General features: G+C 38.5%; 2 protein-coding genes across 4 annotated transcripts; both read right to left on the bottom strand.

Annotated features, from left to right (window-relative positions):
• Window positions 1-969: 969 nt before the first annotated feature.
• LOC145042707 (Hus1-like protein) lies at window positions 970-5,104 on the bottom strand. 2 transcript variants are annotated; one of them, XM_078991169.1, is made up of 2 exons: window positions 5,005-5,104; window positions 970-2,220 (listed from the first exon to the last, which is right to left on the bottom strand). In XM_078991169.1, exon 2 carries the CDS (start codon window positions 2,095-2,097, stop codon window positions 1,129-1,131), a length of 969 nt encoding a protein of 322 aa, XP_078847295.1. In that variant the 5' UTR covers window positions 2,098-2,220; window positions 5,005-5,104; the 3' UTR covers window positions 970-1,128. The 2 variants fall into 2 exon arrangements, with proteins under 2 accessions (XP_078847295.1, XP_078847296.1); XM_078991170.1 differs by lacking the exon at window positions 5,005-5,104 and having other exon boundaries at window positions 970-2,091; window positions 2,159-2,318.
• Window positions 2,509-5,858, bottom strand: LOC145042706 (protein FAR1-RELATED SEQUENCE 6-like). Of its 2 annotated transcripts, XM_078991168.1 has the most exons (4): window positions 5,831-5,858; window positions 5,005-5,113; window positions 4,801-4,853; window positions 2,509-4,570 (listed from the first exon to the last, which is right to left on the bottom strand). In XM_078991168.1, exon 4 carries the CDS (start codon window positions 4,568-4,570, stop codon window positions 2,588-2,590), a length of 1,983 nt encoding a protein of 660 aa, XP_078847294.1. In that variant the 5' UTR covers window positions 4,801-4,853; window positions 5,005-5,113; window positions 5,831-5,858; the 3' UTR covers window positions 2,509-2,587. The 2 variants fall into 2 exon arrangements, with proteins under 2 accessions (XP_078847294.1, XP_078847293.1); XM_078991167.1 differs by lacking the exons at window positions 4,801-4,853; window positions 5,831-5,858 and having other exon boundaries at window positions 5,005-5,107.
• Window positions 5,859-16,453: the final 10,595 nt, after the last annotated feature.

Genomic DNA, 16,453 nt, shown 5'->3' with positions numbered 1-16,453 from the left:
TTAATGTAGTCAAAGTCAAAGTCACTCTAAAATCATGCATTCAAGAGTGTAAGTGTGCAAGGACTCTTCTTTAAATGGCTGAAAAGGTACATACATGCATAAAGCATATAATTGTTCAAGAAGAACAAAACAATTCTGCCGCCTAGACACCGGTTCACCAACCCACTTAAAGACAATGAAATCGCTGAACCCATGGCCTGCATTATCGTTTCCCGGCGGTACCCCTGGTCCTGCCCTTACCTTTTCCGACGACTCCGTCCGACCTTAAAGATGTCTTAGAATATGAGGAAAGATTGGCTTGATAGTTTCGATAAATAGTTATATTATAATTTAGGGATGTCATATGAAACTTTATACCACTTATTGCACTAGTTTATGTGGTGTTTGAATTTGGTGTATTTTATGTATTATGTATGAACTTCATATGTTATTTTACTTGACGAAAATTAAATATTAATGATTTATTTCGCAGATGAAGTGTTATAATGTCATATTCTTCATATAGTAGCTCTTAATCAAAGGACGATGAGTTAGATGTTATGGTCATGTTTTGCTTTCTTAGCTGTGCATAATTACATGCAGATGGAAGATAGATAGATAGATCTTTGCTTTCTGTTTTTGCACCTGCTGTAACATTTAGAATTACTTTTGCTTAAAAAGGTTGTATGAAAGTATAAAAAATATATATAAAAGAGTTTAGAATTGTTGTAAAAAATTGTAGAAAAAAGTTCATATAAGGTAATTAGCAATTCAAATGTATAGACTTCCAAATATTTAAAGCCAAAGCAATAATACTTGAGAAGATACGAAAGTGATTAAATAGAGAAAAATCACAACAATGAAGCAAAATTCAAACTTAATATACCTAAACCTTTTTTTAAAAAGTTGAAGTGACCTACTCAGGTGTAACATCTGGTTACCATTTAGCATAAATCACCCAACTTTTAATGCAAATGGCCAAATTATAAGTGTTGGAATTTAAAAACTGAAAATATTCACAAATTCATTTCACTATCAATTGTCTAACACTTAATCCACCTAATTCAAGGAAAAGCCAACAAAGCCATAAGAAGAAGGCAAGGCATATAACTTAAAAATAATGTATACTGTAAATAGCCGTTAAAGGCCTTAATTGGTACCAGGGTCAAGCACAGGAAGACGACAATGGAGACTGATAGATTTATCTGTTTGACGGGTACCTGGTATGAAAAACTGGAACACCACTGTCAAGCAAGAACCCTGTTCCCCAATCCCATAGAAAGCAGAATCTGGTTTCGCCAAGTGACATTGAAGAGACTTGAAGAAATGTTTCACGCTTACTTGAACATTCAACGCATCCCCCCTCTCAATTGCCCTCCGCGAACGTGTCTGAGCACTCAGATTATCATCTCCGGCTGGAACCGCCGCCTGCTCTCCGATGACCACCAGTTTCCTGAACTCTGCTCCAAGTGTGACCAAAGTAGTCGAGATTTGCAAATGGAGGTCGCCGGATTTGCTTATGGAAACATTTAGCACATCACCGACATTCTTCATCCGATCCACAAAGTTTTGTAGTTGATTCATGTCAGGAACTTGAACTAGGGTTTGAGGCAGATCTTGCGCCATGTCTAGCGCGGCTTGGAGTTCGAGAACATCAGATCTGGATAACGGTTTGGAGATCGGAACGTCTTGGATAACAGCGGATTTGTAGCCCTTGGTTTCGAAAGTGAGAAACGGCATCGGTTGCTGTGAATGAGGAGGTAGTTTCTTTACTAACTTGATTTGAAGGCGATTGACAGTAGGGCAACTGTGGGAACCTCCAAATTCTGTGTAAATGGTGACGATGCTGCGGAGGGCCCGGTGGAGGAGCGAGAGGTCGATGGTGAAGGCGATGCGATCGTCGTTTTGGCTTGAGATTCGATAGTCTTCGAAAAGGGCTTCTTTTCGGAACTGAGCAATTGATTGGATTCCATCTCCGTTGAGAAGATTGTGGAGGAAAATAGCGTGATCTTTCGTTAGGTAAAGATGGCATGTCTTCCCCATTTTGTCTAGGGCTTGAAGGAATCTCTTCTCCAGAAGGTTAACTCCATGATCGGTGAGAAATGCCTTGAACTTCATTTCACACTTCAGTAATGATTCTTTGATGGATATGAGTTAGAGATAGAGAGAGACAGAGTACCTTTAGCTTGACGAGACCAAAAATGGCGATGAGAGATTGGAGGGAAAATGTCCCGCGTCCTACTGGAGAGAAAAAAGAAATGTTAAAAACTTTCCGGTATGCCAATTTACACCCTCAATGTTTAGAAATTTACACTTAAGACCTCGTTTCTTATACCCTATAAACCTTCCGTTTGGTGTCACCATATGGCCAAGAAAAAGTAAACGGAATATTCCACAACGTTGACTAGAAAACAGTAGTCAACTATATATGTGTATATATTTTCAATCCAGATGGGACGAATTATTACAATATGTACATGTACATGCAAATGTAAAAAGTCCCATGAATCGAACATTTTATACCAAGCATAAGCGAATAGAAAGTAAATATGCACAAGAATGGGCAAAAACACCCCTCAACCAAAAAAAAAAAAAACCAACATAAATTCTATTCATGTTTATCTTCAATATTATGAACTCTACTTAAACACTCTCCAAATGTCTCCAAAGCAACCTTATAATGATCCAAAGAAATAACACCTTCCTCCACTACTTGCAACGCGCTTCTATACAACTGAGTAAACCCTTGCACAGCATCAGTACCAGTAACAGTATTACATCCAGCAGCATCATAATCCGGAACATATAAACGTTTATAGTCCCTCTTCCATCTCGATAAAATATACTTGGAAGGAATCTCCTCGACCCCATTAAAATTAAGCACACATAAAGCATGCCTACATAAATAACCATTAAAATTAAAACAACTGCAAATACATCGAACATCAACCGCTCCTCTATTATACAAAACCTCGTAATCCTTAATCTCCCGCCGACTTCCATCCACCAAAACACGCTCTTTCACCAAAAAAATTACAACCGCGCCATCAACATGCACTTGTGTGGTACTAAAACACGAATACATCTCCTCAACTTCCACTTGAAATTTCTTAAAAATTTCCCTCGTGTAAATCTTCGATAACTGCAACTCAAACGAACATCTCGTTTTTAAAACCGGGGACACATTTCTCGATTCCATGTCAGCGTTTGCTTCTTCTTTGTGCTTTTTTTGTAGCGCGAGTTCGTATTTATCGAGAAATTCTTTTAGCGGCGTTTGTTTGTGAATGTATTTATCAAATACAGGACACAGCGTGTCGCCAGAAGATATTCCGGCGAACGATGTGTCCTTTAGATATACCGGGGCCCACCAGGCCCGATCTTCGTATAAAGATCGGAGCCATTCGTGGTCCCCGATTCCAAACCGTTGGATCATGAAACCCCACGAGGTTTCAAAATCATACGGTTTTAACGTCTCGTAAGCGGTTTTCATCAATACTTTTTTAATAGCATCGTAGTTTCTTAACCCCCCTAATTTTTCCGGAACTTTCTTCATGATGTGAAGCAGACTAAACCGGTGGTGGGTTTTCGGGAACACCTCGGAAACAACACTTTGTAAAACCCGACACCGGTCGGTCACTATTGTTTGTGGGACCCGTCCCGATGTGGTGGTCAAAGTCAACCATGCTTTCAAAACCCATGAAAAAGACTCTTTTGTCCCTCCCGAAAGCAACCCGCAACCTAGCAACACCGTTTGACAATGATGATTCATTCCGACAAATGTCACGAGCGGGACCTCGTACTTACTCGACAAGTAACTCGTGTCGAAATAAACCACATCGGAAAAATACCCAATCGCAGCGCGACACGTGGCGTCTAACCAAATCATGTTCCTTAAACGCCCTTCGTCGTTAACATCCATCAAGTAAAAGAAATTAGGGTTTGTCAACTGCATCCGACAGATGTAATTATAAATCGCTTGCGAATCGCCTTTCTTTAAATTCAATCGATCCGGATGAAAATCAGGTACGGGCCCCGATCCCGATCCCAATTCCCGACCCGTTTCATGTGAAATTCCGTTATTACCCCCGGAGTCAATCACAAGCGCACGATATAATTTTACTGTTTGCGTTTGCCCTTCGGAATCTGATTGAATAGTATTTTTTGTTCCACAAATGCCGGATTTCTTGAAGGATTTGAAAGATTTGGTGCCAAGTAAATGGTTATGATCGAGGGTAACTTCGAGAATTCGCCACCTTCTGGAATCTACTAATCTCATTCTGACCATTGCTGGACAACCGGTTCTTGTTTCTTTTCTTAAACGATTGACATCTTTTATTCTTTTAAAGCCTTGACTACTACAACATAAAACTGCTCCATATTTTTCTCTGCTATTTCTTTTAAACCATGAGTTTTTTACACGTACGCGAAATCCTGCTTCTCGAGCATAACAATTGTAGTAATTGTATGCGTCATCGTAGGATTCGAATTCCATTCCTACACATGGGGCAACGAATTCCTTTTTCCCATTTTCGGATTCCAATTCCGGTTTTTCACTGTTTTGATGCTTGCTATTAGGAGAGACTTGTTCCATCTGGAAATCAAAAAAAAGTATCGTTATATCCGGATATATTTACTTTTATACTTTCCCTTGTCGTTTTAATGATTTAGGTAGTGTTTGGTATGATGGAATCGGAATCGTCGATTCCATTGGAATTGGAATGAAAAATATTCTTGAAAGAATGTGATTCCATCCCTTCTGTTTTTTTTTTTTAATTTTAACATGGAATGGATGAGGTTTTGTAATATAATTAATTCCATCACCTTGCTTTTTTCAATTACTCTGTCTATTCCATTCCTATTCCGTTCCTTCAAACCTAACAAATCCTAATTTTAAGTTGATAAGCTATCGAATGGAGACTATAAATTTATATCTAAAAGCAAGTTACAGAATTATAGAATTGGGAATCTAGAATCACAGTATGAACAAAAAAGATAAGGAGTCTTTGAAGTATAAGAATATGTCACCTGAATTAAGTCTAAATGCTTCATCAGTTGACTAATTGGATAGTCAACACTGATAAGGAATGCAGTGTCTGTGGCAGGATAAATCCTTGTGAAGCTTCCCAATAATTACCTATACGTAAATCTAGTGTTATATATGATATAATAAAATATTAGATACATATATACAATGTAATACATAATATAAACAAATAATAAACAACTTATTCTCAATTCAGTTCATCTCTCATCTTCCATTTCTGCAAACCCCAAGCATCATTTTACATTCCTTCTAGGGTTCAATACTTTTTAATTTTTATGCATACAAAGTTGATCGTTTGCTAGAGTTTTCTTGTTCTTGATCATAGTTTTCCTTTAACTATGATCTGTCTTCAAACTATAATCTTTCAATTAATGATAGAAAATCGGCATGATGCAAGTATAAAAGATGATAGAATCAAAGAGAGATCGAGCCAGGTTTCTTGTTTTTGAAGATGGTTTTGATCTAAATTATGATAATGTTCTTGAAAGTGGTATTGTACATGCCTTTTCCCACATAGTCTAATCCTTAAAAAGAGAACCAAAAAGAGTATTGCAGTTTGTCTCTTCCTCTCTTTCTCTTTTTCTATTTTGAGATTAATGGAGTCTTTTACTTTTTGGTTTTGAAGGGAATAGGAATCGTGCAACAAAATATCAAGTAGTAACAACTAAGAATTAACAGCAAACAAATCGATTTTCAACAAATCCTAACTCAACTAAACATTCCCACGATTAACAATAACAAATAGATAACAGATAACTAAGTATTAGCAATTACTAAACAACAAATTACAATTCATATCAAAAATACCTCAATTAAGAGGCAGCAGGCGGAGCAGGGCGGCGGGCGGAGCCGGCGAGGCGCAGAGAGAGAACCGGCAAGGTATCATCACTGGCCGAACATGTACAGAACCCACGTCACTGACATCAACCCGATATGGGATCAATTTCCATGTCGTTCATCAACAAATTTCCTTCGTATACAAGATCGAAAGTGAATGAAGAATTAGTCCACTCAGTCTGAAACCGCCAAACTGACAACAGTGGAGATGAGGCTGATACCTTCAGGTTCTGGTAAAGAAAAAAGCTATGTAATGATTGAATGTTCTAATTTTGAAAATCCGTGCCCTTCGGTTTTATGATTTTCAGAATTAGGGGTTTTGCTTTGCACAATTGGAGCCCTAGCTTTCCATGGCCAATTGATGGTTACCTAATAATACTAAAAAAATAATGAGGGGTTTGCAAAATGCAAATTTTGTAACTTAGGGGTTTTTGGATAGCTTTCTAAACTAAAAACAATTTTTTTTTTTACTAAAAGATATTTTAAAATGTGTTTGTATAAAATTTTAAAATATGAAAAAAGAAATTGCTCGAAATCACAGATTTGTAACTTCTTAATCTCTTCTTTTTTCTTTCTTAAAAAGCTAATTTAAAACGTCTTTTAAAGTTATCAAACAATTTTTTTAAATTTTAATTTTTTTGAAAAAACCAAAAATCACAAAAATCATTTAAAAATGAAAGTCAAACACCCTCTTATATTTTATAGATGTTAGCTTTGCGTACAAGATCACATTAAAATCTTATTGATAAAGATACAAAAATGGTCTCTTTGGTATGCATTTTTTTTTAGGTTTAGTTCAAACATCGACTCTTTTGGCTTTGTGGTCATTTTGAGCTAAATTCGTTGCAAATTTTGTCTCTCAGTAAATTGAAATGACTGTAATACCCTTTGGGTATTTATTTTTCATTTTTCTTTCAGATTTTCATATAAAATTTATTTATTTATTTTAATAATTAAAAAAAGGACTCCTCTCTCTCTCTCTCTCTCTCTCTCTCTCTCTCTCTCTCTCTCTCTCTCTCTCTCTCCAAACATCACCATCTTCTTATTGCCTTCACAAGATCACCATCATCACGATACTCACTGTGTTCCAACCACCTTCATGATCAAGAAGTAAAAAAGTAATGGAAGGGCAAATGTAGTAAGCAACATATTACCCCCGTCCTAGACACCATTGAATTATCATAACAGCCATGACAGTTGAAGCTTTCACCATTAAATTTCTCAATAAGGTTTCCTTTTTTGCCCTTTGAATCCCAATACAAAGAACACCATTTTCAGCTTTAAGAAACACAATCGAATCTGATGAACATAGTGATGGCGGAATGGTGGTGTTTCTAGGTATCAACACCTGAACTTTTTCATTTCTGACGAACATAAGCCATGACAGTTGAATCTCAACAGATCGTAAAGTGTTTCGTTTCCTTTGCCGCTCAAAATGGCTACTTGAACTGCATCTTCATAAGCCACCACAAGTGTCCTGAAACCATATCAGGGGGCCGAAGGTGGCGGCGGCTAGAACATTCTGCAACTTCATGTCTTGACTTCTTAGTTGTGATTTCAATCATGTAAGTTGATGTTTGCTTTCAATTTTTATGTAGTGAATTTGATTTTGTTTGAATCGAATGTTTGATTCTAATTGTGATTCTTATTGGTCATTTGAATTAGGGTTAGGTCATTCAAGTTATCTAATTGCAAAATTTGTAATTGTTTTGTAAATTGGACTAGGTAACAAGCACCAAACTGATTTTTATCGAATGAATTTAGTGTAAATCTTATTCACACATTCTTACACTCCCGAGCTTGTGAGAAGTATTGGATGTTGTTGGTAATATTCACATAAATCCTATGGCAACCTTCTGATTTCTATCTAAGAGCTTGTTTAGACTTAAATTAGAAGGTTATGTTATTTTCAAAGAGCTTGTTTTGATTTTGACAATTTGGTGAATAGGAAGTGTTAGAGTTTGTTAACACTTTCAAGTACCAACTTAGGTAGAATTTAGTAGATATTATATCATCCTTGGAATCGCATTGCTAAATTGTATTGCATAGAATTGGAGTTCTCACAAATCTTGAATTTATTTCATTTAATTGATCATTTACTTATAGCTTTAATTTCTTATTTAAATCATTACACCCCCCTCTTTCTATGATTATTATTGTACCTTGCGCAAAAAGGTATAAACATTTGTCCCGTGTCTCTATGGATTGACCCTGCTTACCTTGCATTAGATTTTTAGTGCAAAGTAACAGTGTTTTTGGAGTCATTTTGTACCCCTTTATTTGTTGGGCTTGACACTCCTAACAAATTGGCGCCATTGTCGGGGACATGGTGTTACTAATTGTTTATGCATAGATTTTTTCATACAGGTACACCATTGCCAATTGACACAGAGATAGAGAAGACTACAAAGAGGTTACGGAAGCAAGCCAAGATTCATAAGAGACAACCAGGTTCTGGGTCTTCTTCATCACCTACCCCTCCAGTCATTAACATTTAGGAGGATAGACCCCTCTCAAGTGTATCCGCATCCGAAACAGAAACTCTCTCACTCTCACCTCAACCATCATCACCAAGAAGTACCACTCCACCATTTTCACCTACTCATAACATCCCAAACTTCACACCCTTAGAAACCTTAATTCTTACTCACACAATAGGAGATAACTATGGAGGGAATCAAGGTCCTCCAAATCCACCACCCGAGAAAACCCTTCACCAATGGGAGAGTCAAGAGGTTACTTAACAACCTCTTTGCGACACTTATCCAGCAGCTACTGACCTTGAACTAAAGTCCGGACTCATTCGCTTACTCCCAACCTTTATAGGCCTTAAAAATGAAGATCCTCAATAAATTCCATGTTGTGTGTGTCAACATGAAACCACACAATGTCACGGAGGATCAAATCAAGCTTAGGGCATTACCCTTCGCATTGCAAGATGCAACAAAAGACTGGCTCTATGACCTCCCACTGGAGATGATCACTACTTGGGTAGATCTTGCACGCCTTTTCTTGGACAAATACTTCCCAGAAATGAAAGCTTCAAACCTACAGAGGGAAATCATTGGAATCAAGCAACATAAGAGAGAATCCTTCCACACATATTAGGAGAGATTTAAAAAGTTATGTGCCCATTGTCCAAAGCATGGAATTACTAAATACCATATCCTTTAATATTTTATTAAAGGAATGACTCTAATGGAAAGAAGATTGCTCAATGCCTCAAATGACAGGTCTTTACCCTACAAGACTCCAACTGAAATTTGTAACCTAATCAAGAACATGGCTGAAGACTGAGCATTCGATTCATGATGAAGAATGGTACCTGGATGCACCCCAATGTATAAAAGAAGTCCAAACTCCTCAAATTGAAGATCAATTGTCCGAACTTACAAAAGTGGCAATGATTCTAGCTAAAGATAAAGGTGTGCATCCCACACCCCATCCTTTGTGGTATTTGCACTCAAGTGGGGAAGCCAACCGACATGTGTCCTCAACTTCAAGAGGAGGATTATAAAGAAGCAAGAGTCTAGGAGGGTATTTCGGGTTAAATTAAAGAGGATACGAGCAGCCACAGGGTGACCAAACATAGAGCAACAATCAAGGTTGGGGAGGAAATCAACATCGGAGTTATCAACAAAAACCATCATTTCCTCAACATCAACAAAGGCCGCCTTTTCAACCTCAAAATTTCCAGCCAAGGCAGCCGCAACAACAACCTCAACAAATGGGTTCATCAAGCATGTCTTTAGAGGATATTGTCAAAAGCCTTGCCACTAGCACTCAAAGCTTTCAACAAGAAACCAAGGCTAGTATAAAAGGTTTGGAGCTACAAATGGCACAACTTTCTCAATCCATGAGCAAAATGGAATCACAAGGAAAACTACCATCTCAAATCGAGAAGAAACTAAAATACAATGCATGTGCCATTACCTTAAGAGGTGGAAAAGTTATGATGGACCAAGAAGGCCAAATGAAGAAGAGGAAGAAAAGGGAAATTAAAGTGGAGGAAGTTGTCAAAAAGAATGAAAAGAATGATACTTCAAAGCCAAAGAAGCCAATCGACATCGAAGTAAAAGTCACACCAGCCCCATTCCTGTCAAGGCTAACAAGCACAAAAAGAGAATAGGAAGATGACGAGATAATGAAAATGTTCCAAAAGGTTGAAATAAACATCCTTCTTTTAGATGCCATCACACAAATTCTTAGATATGCTAAGTTCATTGAGGAACTTTGCACATCTAAGAAAAAGCTCAAAGGAAATCAAATGGTGAAAGTATGAGAAAACATGTCCGCCGTGTTACAAAAATGACTACCAAATAAATGCAAGGACCCGGGTGTATTCAAGGTTCTTTGTAAAATGGGTAACCTTTTTGTGCCACGTGTCATGTTAGATCTTGGGGCATCAATTAATGTTTTACATTATTCAAGTTATAAAACAATGGGAATTGGACCTTTAACAAATACCAGAGTCATAATTCAACTTGCGACCGATCTTTAGTACACCCAAAAGGTGTATTGGAGGACGTGTTAGTGCAAGTCAATGAACTTGTATTTCATGTTGATTTTTATGTCTTGGATATAGGTGATGACAACACCCCACAATCAAGTTCCATACTTTTAGGGAGACCCTTCATGAGTACCGCAAAAACAAAAATAGATGTAGCAAATGGTACTTTGTTTATGGAGTTCGATGGTGAGGTGATCAACTTTAATATCTTTAAAGCCATGTGTTATCCTAGTGATATTCATTCCTTAAACTTCATAGATGTTATTGATTCATGTACCGATGATTGTTTTTAATTGTCAAGCCAGAATGTGATAACCACCATCTTGAGCAAGCATTTTGATGAGACAAGGATCAAGAGCCTAGTTGAGAAGTATAATTTGGAGGATGAGTTAATTGAAGCAATCAACTCTTTGGAAAAGTGAAACCTATGAGAGTTGAACCAACCCACATGAAGCTCAAAGATTCTGATCCAAAACTCCTTCATTCCATAGTACAACCACCGATTCTTGACTTGAAGACTCTTCCTAATAATCTCAAGTATGTTTATCTTAGAGAGGAATAGACATTGTCAGTAATAATTTCAACCAAGTTATCAAAAGAAGAAGAAAAAGAGATGGTTGGAATTTCGAAAAAGCTCAAGGAATAGACATCGTCAGTAATAATCTCAAGTATGTGGTGCGGCTGGAACCGGTGCGGTAACAGCATTAACCGCCACTGTCTGCTGCTTCTTGGAGGTGTCGGGTCCCTGGCGCCCCTTCCTCTTATTGTTCTTTCCCTTCTTGCCATCACCTTCCTTCGTCTTCTCAGTCTCCACTGGCTTCTCTCCCTTCTTGTTGTTATGGTCATACAGCTTCTTTGCCAATCTTTTCGCACTGTCAAATGTTTCGGGGTTTGCAGCTATCACATTCCCTTGAATTGGTGATGTTAGTCCCCAGACGAATCGCTCAATCTTCTTTCCTTCCGAGGTGATCATACCCGGGCACAACAGAGATAGTTCGCTAAATCTCGATATGTAGGCATCGATATTCGCATTCTGCACAGTGAGGTTCCATAGCTCTTGCTCCATCTTCTGTATTTCACCTCGTGGGCAGTACTCAGCCATTAACATTTCTTTCATCTCTGCCCACGGCATAGAGTTGGCTACAGGGAGCGTCATGGATTCTACATGTCCGTTCCACCAGGTGAGCGCTTGATCTACAAGAGTGCAGGCATCAAACTTTACTTTCATCGGCTCAGGACAATCGCATATCTCGAATACCGATTCCACCTTCTCGATCCAGCGCTTCAGAGTGATCACCCCTCCAGTGCCGTTAAAAGTTCGTGGTTTGGCGTTTGTGAAGTCCTTGTAGGTACATGTCTTGTTGGGTCCTTGGTTCATTCCATTGTTCGAACTTCCGACTCCCTTCCCATTGACTCCTCCATTGTTCCCTTGATGAATTTGCGCAATCGCTGCAGTGACTGCTGCAGATACAGCTGCCTGGAATGCGGCTGAGTCGACTTCAGGCGGGGTTGGTCCTAGGTTTCTGCGAGTAGGTCGGAGAGGCATCTTTCTGTGACAAAACGGAAAGATGCTGAGGGTATGTGGTTTCTGTGAGGTCGTGATCCTACTGACTAGGTGCATGGTGCGAACTTAAACACTACTACTATTGACCATTCGATCATAATTTCTCAACACATAGTAATTCGTAATATCGTAACAAAACACGTAAAACTTTATTAGTATTATCCGGATTTGATACATGAAAATTTTGCTCATAAGAGCATACATGAGTGACACTGGTTCGACAGCATAACGGCTCTATGAGTAGTGTAGTCACTTAAACATAGAGTCAGAGTACATAGCATAGTTCCTAACGACCTACTAAGATAAGTCTATCCCTAACCGCGATGAGCTGCGTCCGGAGGTGGTGTCATATGCCGAAGTGCTGCGCCAACAGCTGAGCCATCTCAGTCATGTCTAAAATGACCTCATCCCTCTCATGCTCTGCTTGCACGACACGTGCTTCCATGGCGAACAGTTGTTGCCGCAAGTCGGCAATCTCGGCTTCTGGGGAGCGATTCTCCCTCGCGGGATTCACTGGTGGGACGTGGTGACCCTGTGGCACTTCGCTAACAGGAGATGTGTCGCGATCCACGTCCGGGGCCTGATCCTCCTCCATGTCATCGTCGGTCTCCTCGAACTCGTAGTTGGTGTCCATGTACTCGTCAGGTTCAACGTCGTGGATTCCCTCTTGATTCCCTTCTGGTTCGTCTCCGAGTATCCCATGTGCCCCTAGGGCTTGGTGAAACTGAATGTCCTGATGCTCTCCCTCCATGAAGACTGGGAGAAAGTATACAAATAAGCTATCACTTTCCTACGATTCTACCGCTATTGCACAAGCTAACCAGGCGTTCTTTTTTTTTTAGTGGTAGAAGGGTATAGTTTTAGGTTCCCTAGCTATCCCGATATCATCAGGACGTGTGTTAGTTATACTTTGGAGAGAGTGTAGTTGATCAGGCTACATCCACTCCTTGGTACCACTAAGAACAGTCCTGAATTTAACCGAGATACTAGTATTATTTTTGTTTGGTTCGGCGTTATGTTCCTATTCCTAATGCAAGCAAGGGTGTTTTATTTACTTGTTTTGTTCAGAGTTATGTTAGTCCCTCTTTTTGGTTTATAGTTGCATATCAATGTGTGGCTAGATATGCTAGTTCACTATAAACAAAGCTCTGATACCAACCTGTCACACCCCCGAACCAGACGGCGGAAACGTCCGGGGGCTATTGTGACTCAATTGAATACCATCACAGTGAATATACATGGAACATAACATCATACATCACCAAGCATTGGAATAATACAACTGGTAGCGTTTACATCTGTTACATTGTTTCGAAATATTACATTTCAAAATACATTGTTCATTGTTACTTAAACAACCACAAAACAATCATAGAGTACAATCCTTTCTTCACTTATCTGTTACCTGAGAATACAAGTATTTTGAAAAACGTCAACAAATGAAATGTTGGTGAGTTCATAAGTAATGTTTGAAATCCAATGTTTGTAATGTTTTGAAAAACCACCAGAAAATCCGATATTTTCTGAAAATAGAATAGCGTAAAAATATGTGAAGATCCGTGAGTATGCTTGTTTGAATTCTATAGATGTACGCGTAAGAGTTGTGAAATTCGACATGTAGTTCATAAGTGGACTTGTTGAAAACCCTAGGAAAACCCGACGTTTTCCTATCACTTTGCTTTACTTAGTTTGTGTGTTGTTATCTCGTTATGTTAGGGGTGTTCGTTGAGCTCCGGAGGCATTGAGTATACAGAGGGTGGTGAATTGTTGTAACGTACATTAATGAAAACGTCCAGTTGACAACCGTACTAGCGATCCCTTAGGTGTCACTCGCACTTATTCACACAACTCAATCCTCCCGGACTTGTGTAGTCCCACGACCGAGGAGAAAAAGTGAAGGTGCGAAACCCTCGGTATTTCCCTACGTCGTTCAAGACCATTGCAATTGCGAAGGGCCCGAAGCCCAACCCACAATCGTGAGTTCCCGACTTTACTAGCAGCGCCGAAGGGCCCTTGGGGACCAGCAGCATGTTTGCCATTGAAAGTCCTTTTACACGCGGTCAAGTCGTATTAGACCCAACTACATGTAAGCAAGTGTCCTTTGGGCCTAAAGATCATGTCATCGGGTTAGCTAGGCTCAACAAGCATGATTTGCAACTTTTGGGCTTAAGGAGTGTACGTCGACGTATTGAGTAATTCCACAACAGTAAAGAGTTCCGAGAGTTCCATATGTGTATTGAGCGTTGTAGTGTTAGTAGTTTTGGATTTGTTATTGATTCGAGACCGAATCAATTCGTTTGATAACGATTGTTGGTGATATTGTGTATTGTAATTCATCGAGAGTCGTAGTGTCAATCTTTGTTCACAACGAGTGTATTGAATTATCATTGAAAATTTTCTGTTTACAACCCCTCTTTATTTTGTAAATTTACTTTTTCACCCCTTTAGGTAAAATAATTTCCGGTTTAGTCCTTAAACCATTTTTCTTGACATTTTAACACCAAAAATTATTGAAATTAATATTTTTCAGCATATTTTTCATTGAAAACAGTTTAAGTCCCTGAAATTGCAGTTTTCTCGGTTATAACCCCTCTTTTTCGCAATTTTTACATTTTTGGCCCAAATTGGAAATTTTTTGCAACTTTGGTCCTTTTTAAATTTGAAAAGCATTTTAAACCTTTGAAAAGTACTTGTAACACTAGTAGTCCATTGTTTTACAGAAAAACATAGTTTTGGCCCTCCAAAACATAAAATTTCGCATAATGGGCCCTATTGGGCCGAAATTGTCATTTTTAGCCCATTAAGCTTGAAATTTATGTTTTTAATCCTCCAAATAGTATATTTTCAGAAAATACATTATGGAAACTGTTTTGACTCATCTCACCCATCAGATTTCGAAATATTTCATTTTAGGCCCTTCAACTTTGTATTTTTAACATTTTATGTCAAAAAAATGAGTTTTTAGCCCAAAATAAGTGTTGTCAAGCCATTTGGCTATTTTTCTTGGTATACTTGGCATGTAGTAGTATATTTTATGCTAGTATAAAATATATCTCGGTTTTAGTAATTCATAACTAGATCTAGCATCATAATCATACAAAACATACATATAAGCATAGAAATCAACCAAAACATACACATAATGATGGATCTACACCTTTGCTTGTATTCTCCCCCACAAAAACTTATAAAAACCGAAAATAAGGGGGTATGAAGCTCACCTTGGGTGTTGATTCGGTTTTTGAAGAAAGGATGGAAGAAATGAAGTGATTTTTGGCCTTAGCACCCTTTTCTTGAAGATCTCGAGTTTGAGGGGTTCTAAGACACAAGTTCATGATTTCATGAGAGTTAAGAAGAGATTTTAGATAGATCAAGGAACCTAGATCATAGAATTTAGTATAACCTTACCTTGGATGGTGATTTTTGTGAAAAATCTCCTTGGAATGCACTTAAACCTCGAAAATTTTAGGAGAGGGAAGGAGGAATGCTCTTCAAGACTTAGAGAGGTTTGGAATGAATTTTTGATGAGTGAAGAGGGGTGTTCGGCCGAGAATGGGAGAGGGGAAGAAGAAGAGAGGAGTTTGCATGGAAAGATGAGATTGTATGGATGTTTGGAGTGTAAAACATGGATATCCCCCATGTAAAAGTGAGGTGTCATGGTAATAGTCAACTTCTTCCTCTTGGGCTTGTCTTGGGCCGAAATTTGGAAGGAAAAAGAGAGTATTGGGCTTTAATGCCCCTAAGCCCAATATTAGAGTTAGGTTTGATGATTGTAAGATATAAGTGTGATTTTTATACTTTGTTGGGCTAGTTTAAGTTCATTATTGTTCATTATTTTTAATTTATTTCATTATAGGCCCAATATGGCCCAAAATGTTGAAATAAATAGATGTGGGTCCAATTAGAGCCCATGATAGTCAAATTGGAAGCTTATTGGTCCATTTGGGTTCAATAAGGAAGTCCTAGTCCAAATGGATCTAAATAAGAACTTCTAGGGTTTCCAATTGCTTGCTGACTATTTGTAGTACTTGTATGATGCATTTGATTGAAATTTTTGATGTCATATAATAAGCATCACACATGCTTTTAAATTTTTGATTCAACCTTTACTTGAGTGTAGTGATTACAAGACACAAAATTTCTAGTTGTGACATCATCCCCCCGTTAGAGGGAATTTCGTCCCGAAATTCTGTTTGAAAGATAGATTTGAGAATGCTAGAATAGGTGAGGGTACTTTTGCTTCATTTGGTCTTCGCGTTCCCACGTGAATTCTGGCCCACGCTTTGCGTTCCACCGTACTTTCACGATCGGGATGCGACTTTGCTTAGTACGCTTCACCTCCCTGTCCATGATTTCGATTGGTTCCTCAACGAACAGGAGATTCTCATTGATTTCGATTTCGTCAAGAGGAATGACGAGTGTTTCATCTGATAGACACTTCTTCAGATTAGAGACATGAAACACGGGGTGTACACCGTTTAGTTCTGCGGGTAGTTGCAGTCTGTATGCTACCGGACCT

This window comes from Lactuca saligna, chromosome 4 (assembly GCF_052625555.1).
Source record: "Lactuca saligna cultivar CGN05327 chromosome 4, ASM5262555v1, whole genome shotgun sequence".
Classification (NCBI taxonomy): Eukaryota; Viridiplantae; Streptophyta; class Magnoliopsida; order Asterales; family Asteraceae; genus Lactuca; species Lactuca saligna.
Note: the sequence above shows the minus strand (reverse complement) of the source record. Positions and strands in the feature narration are given on the sequence as shown.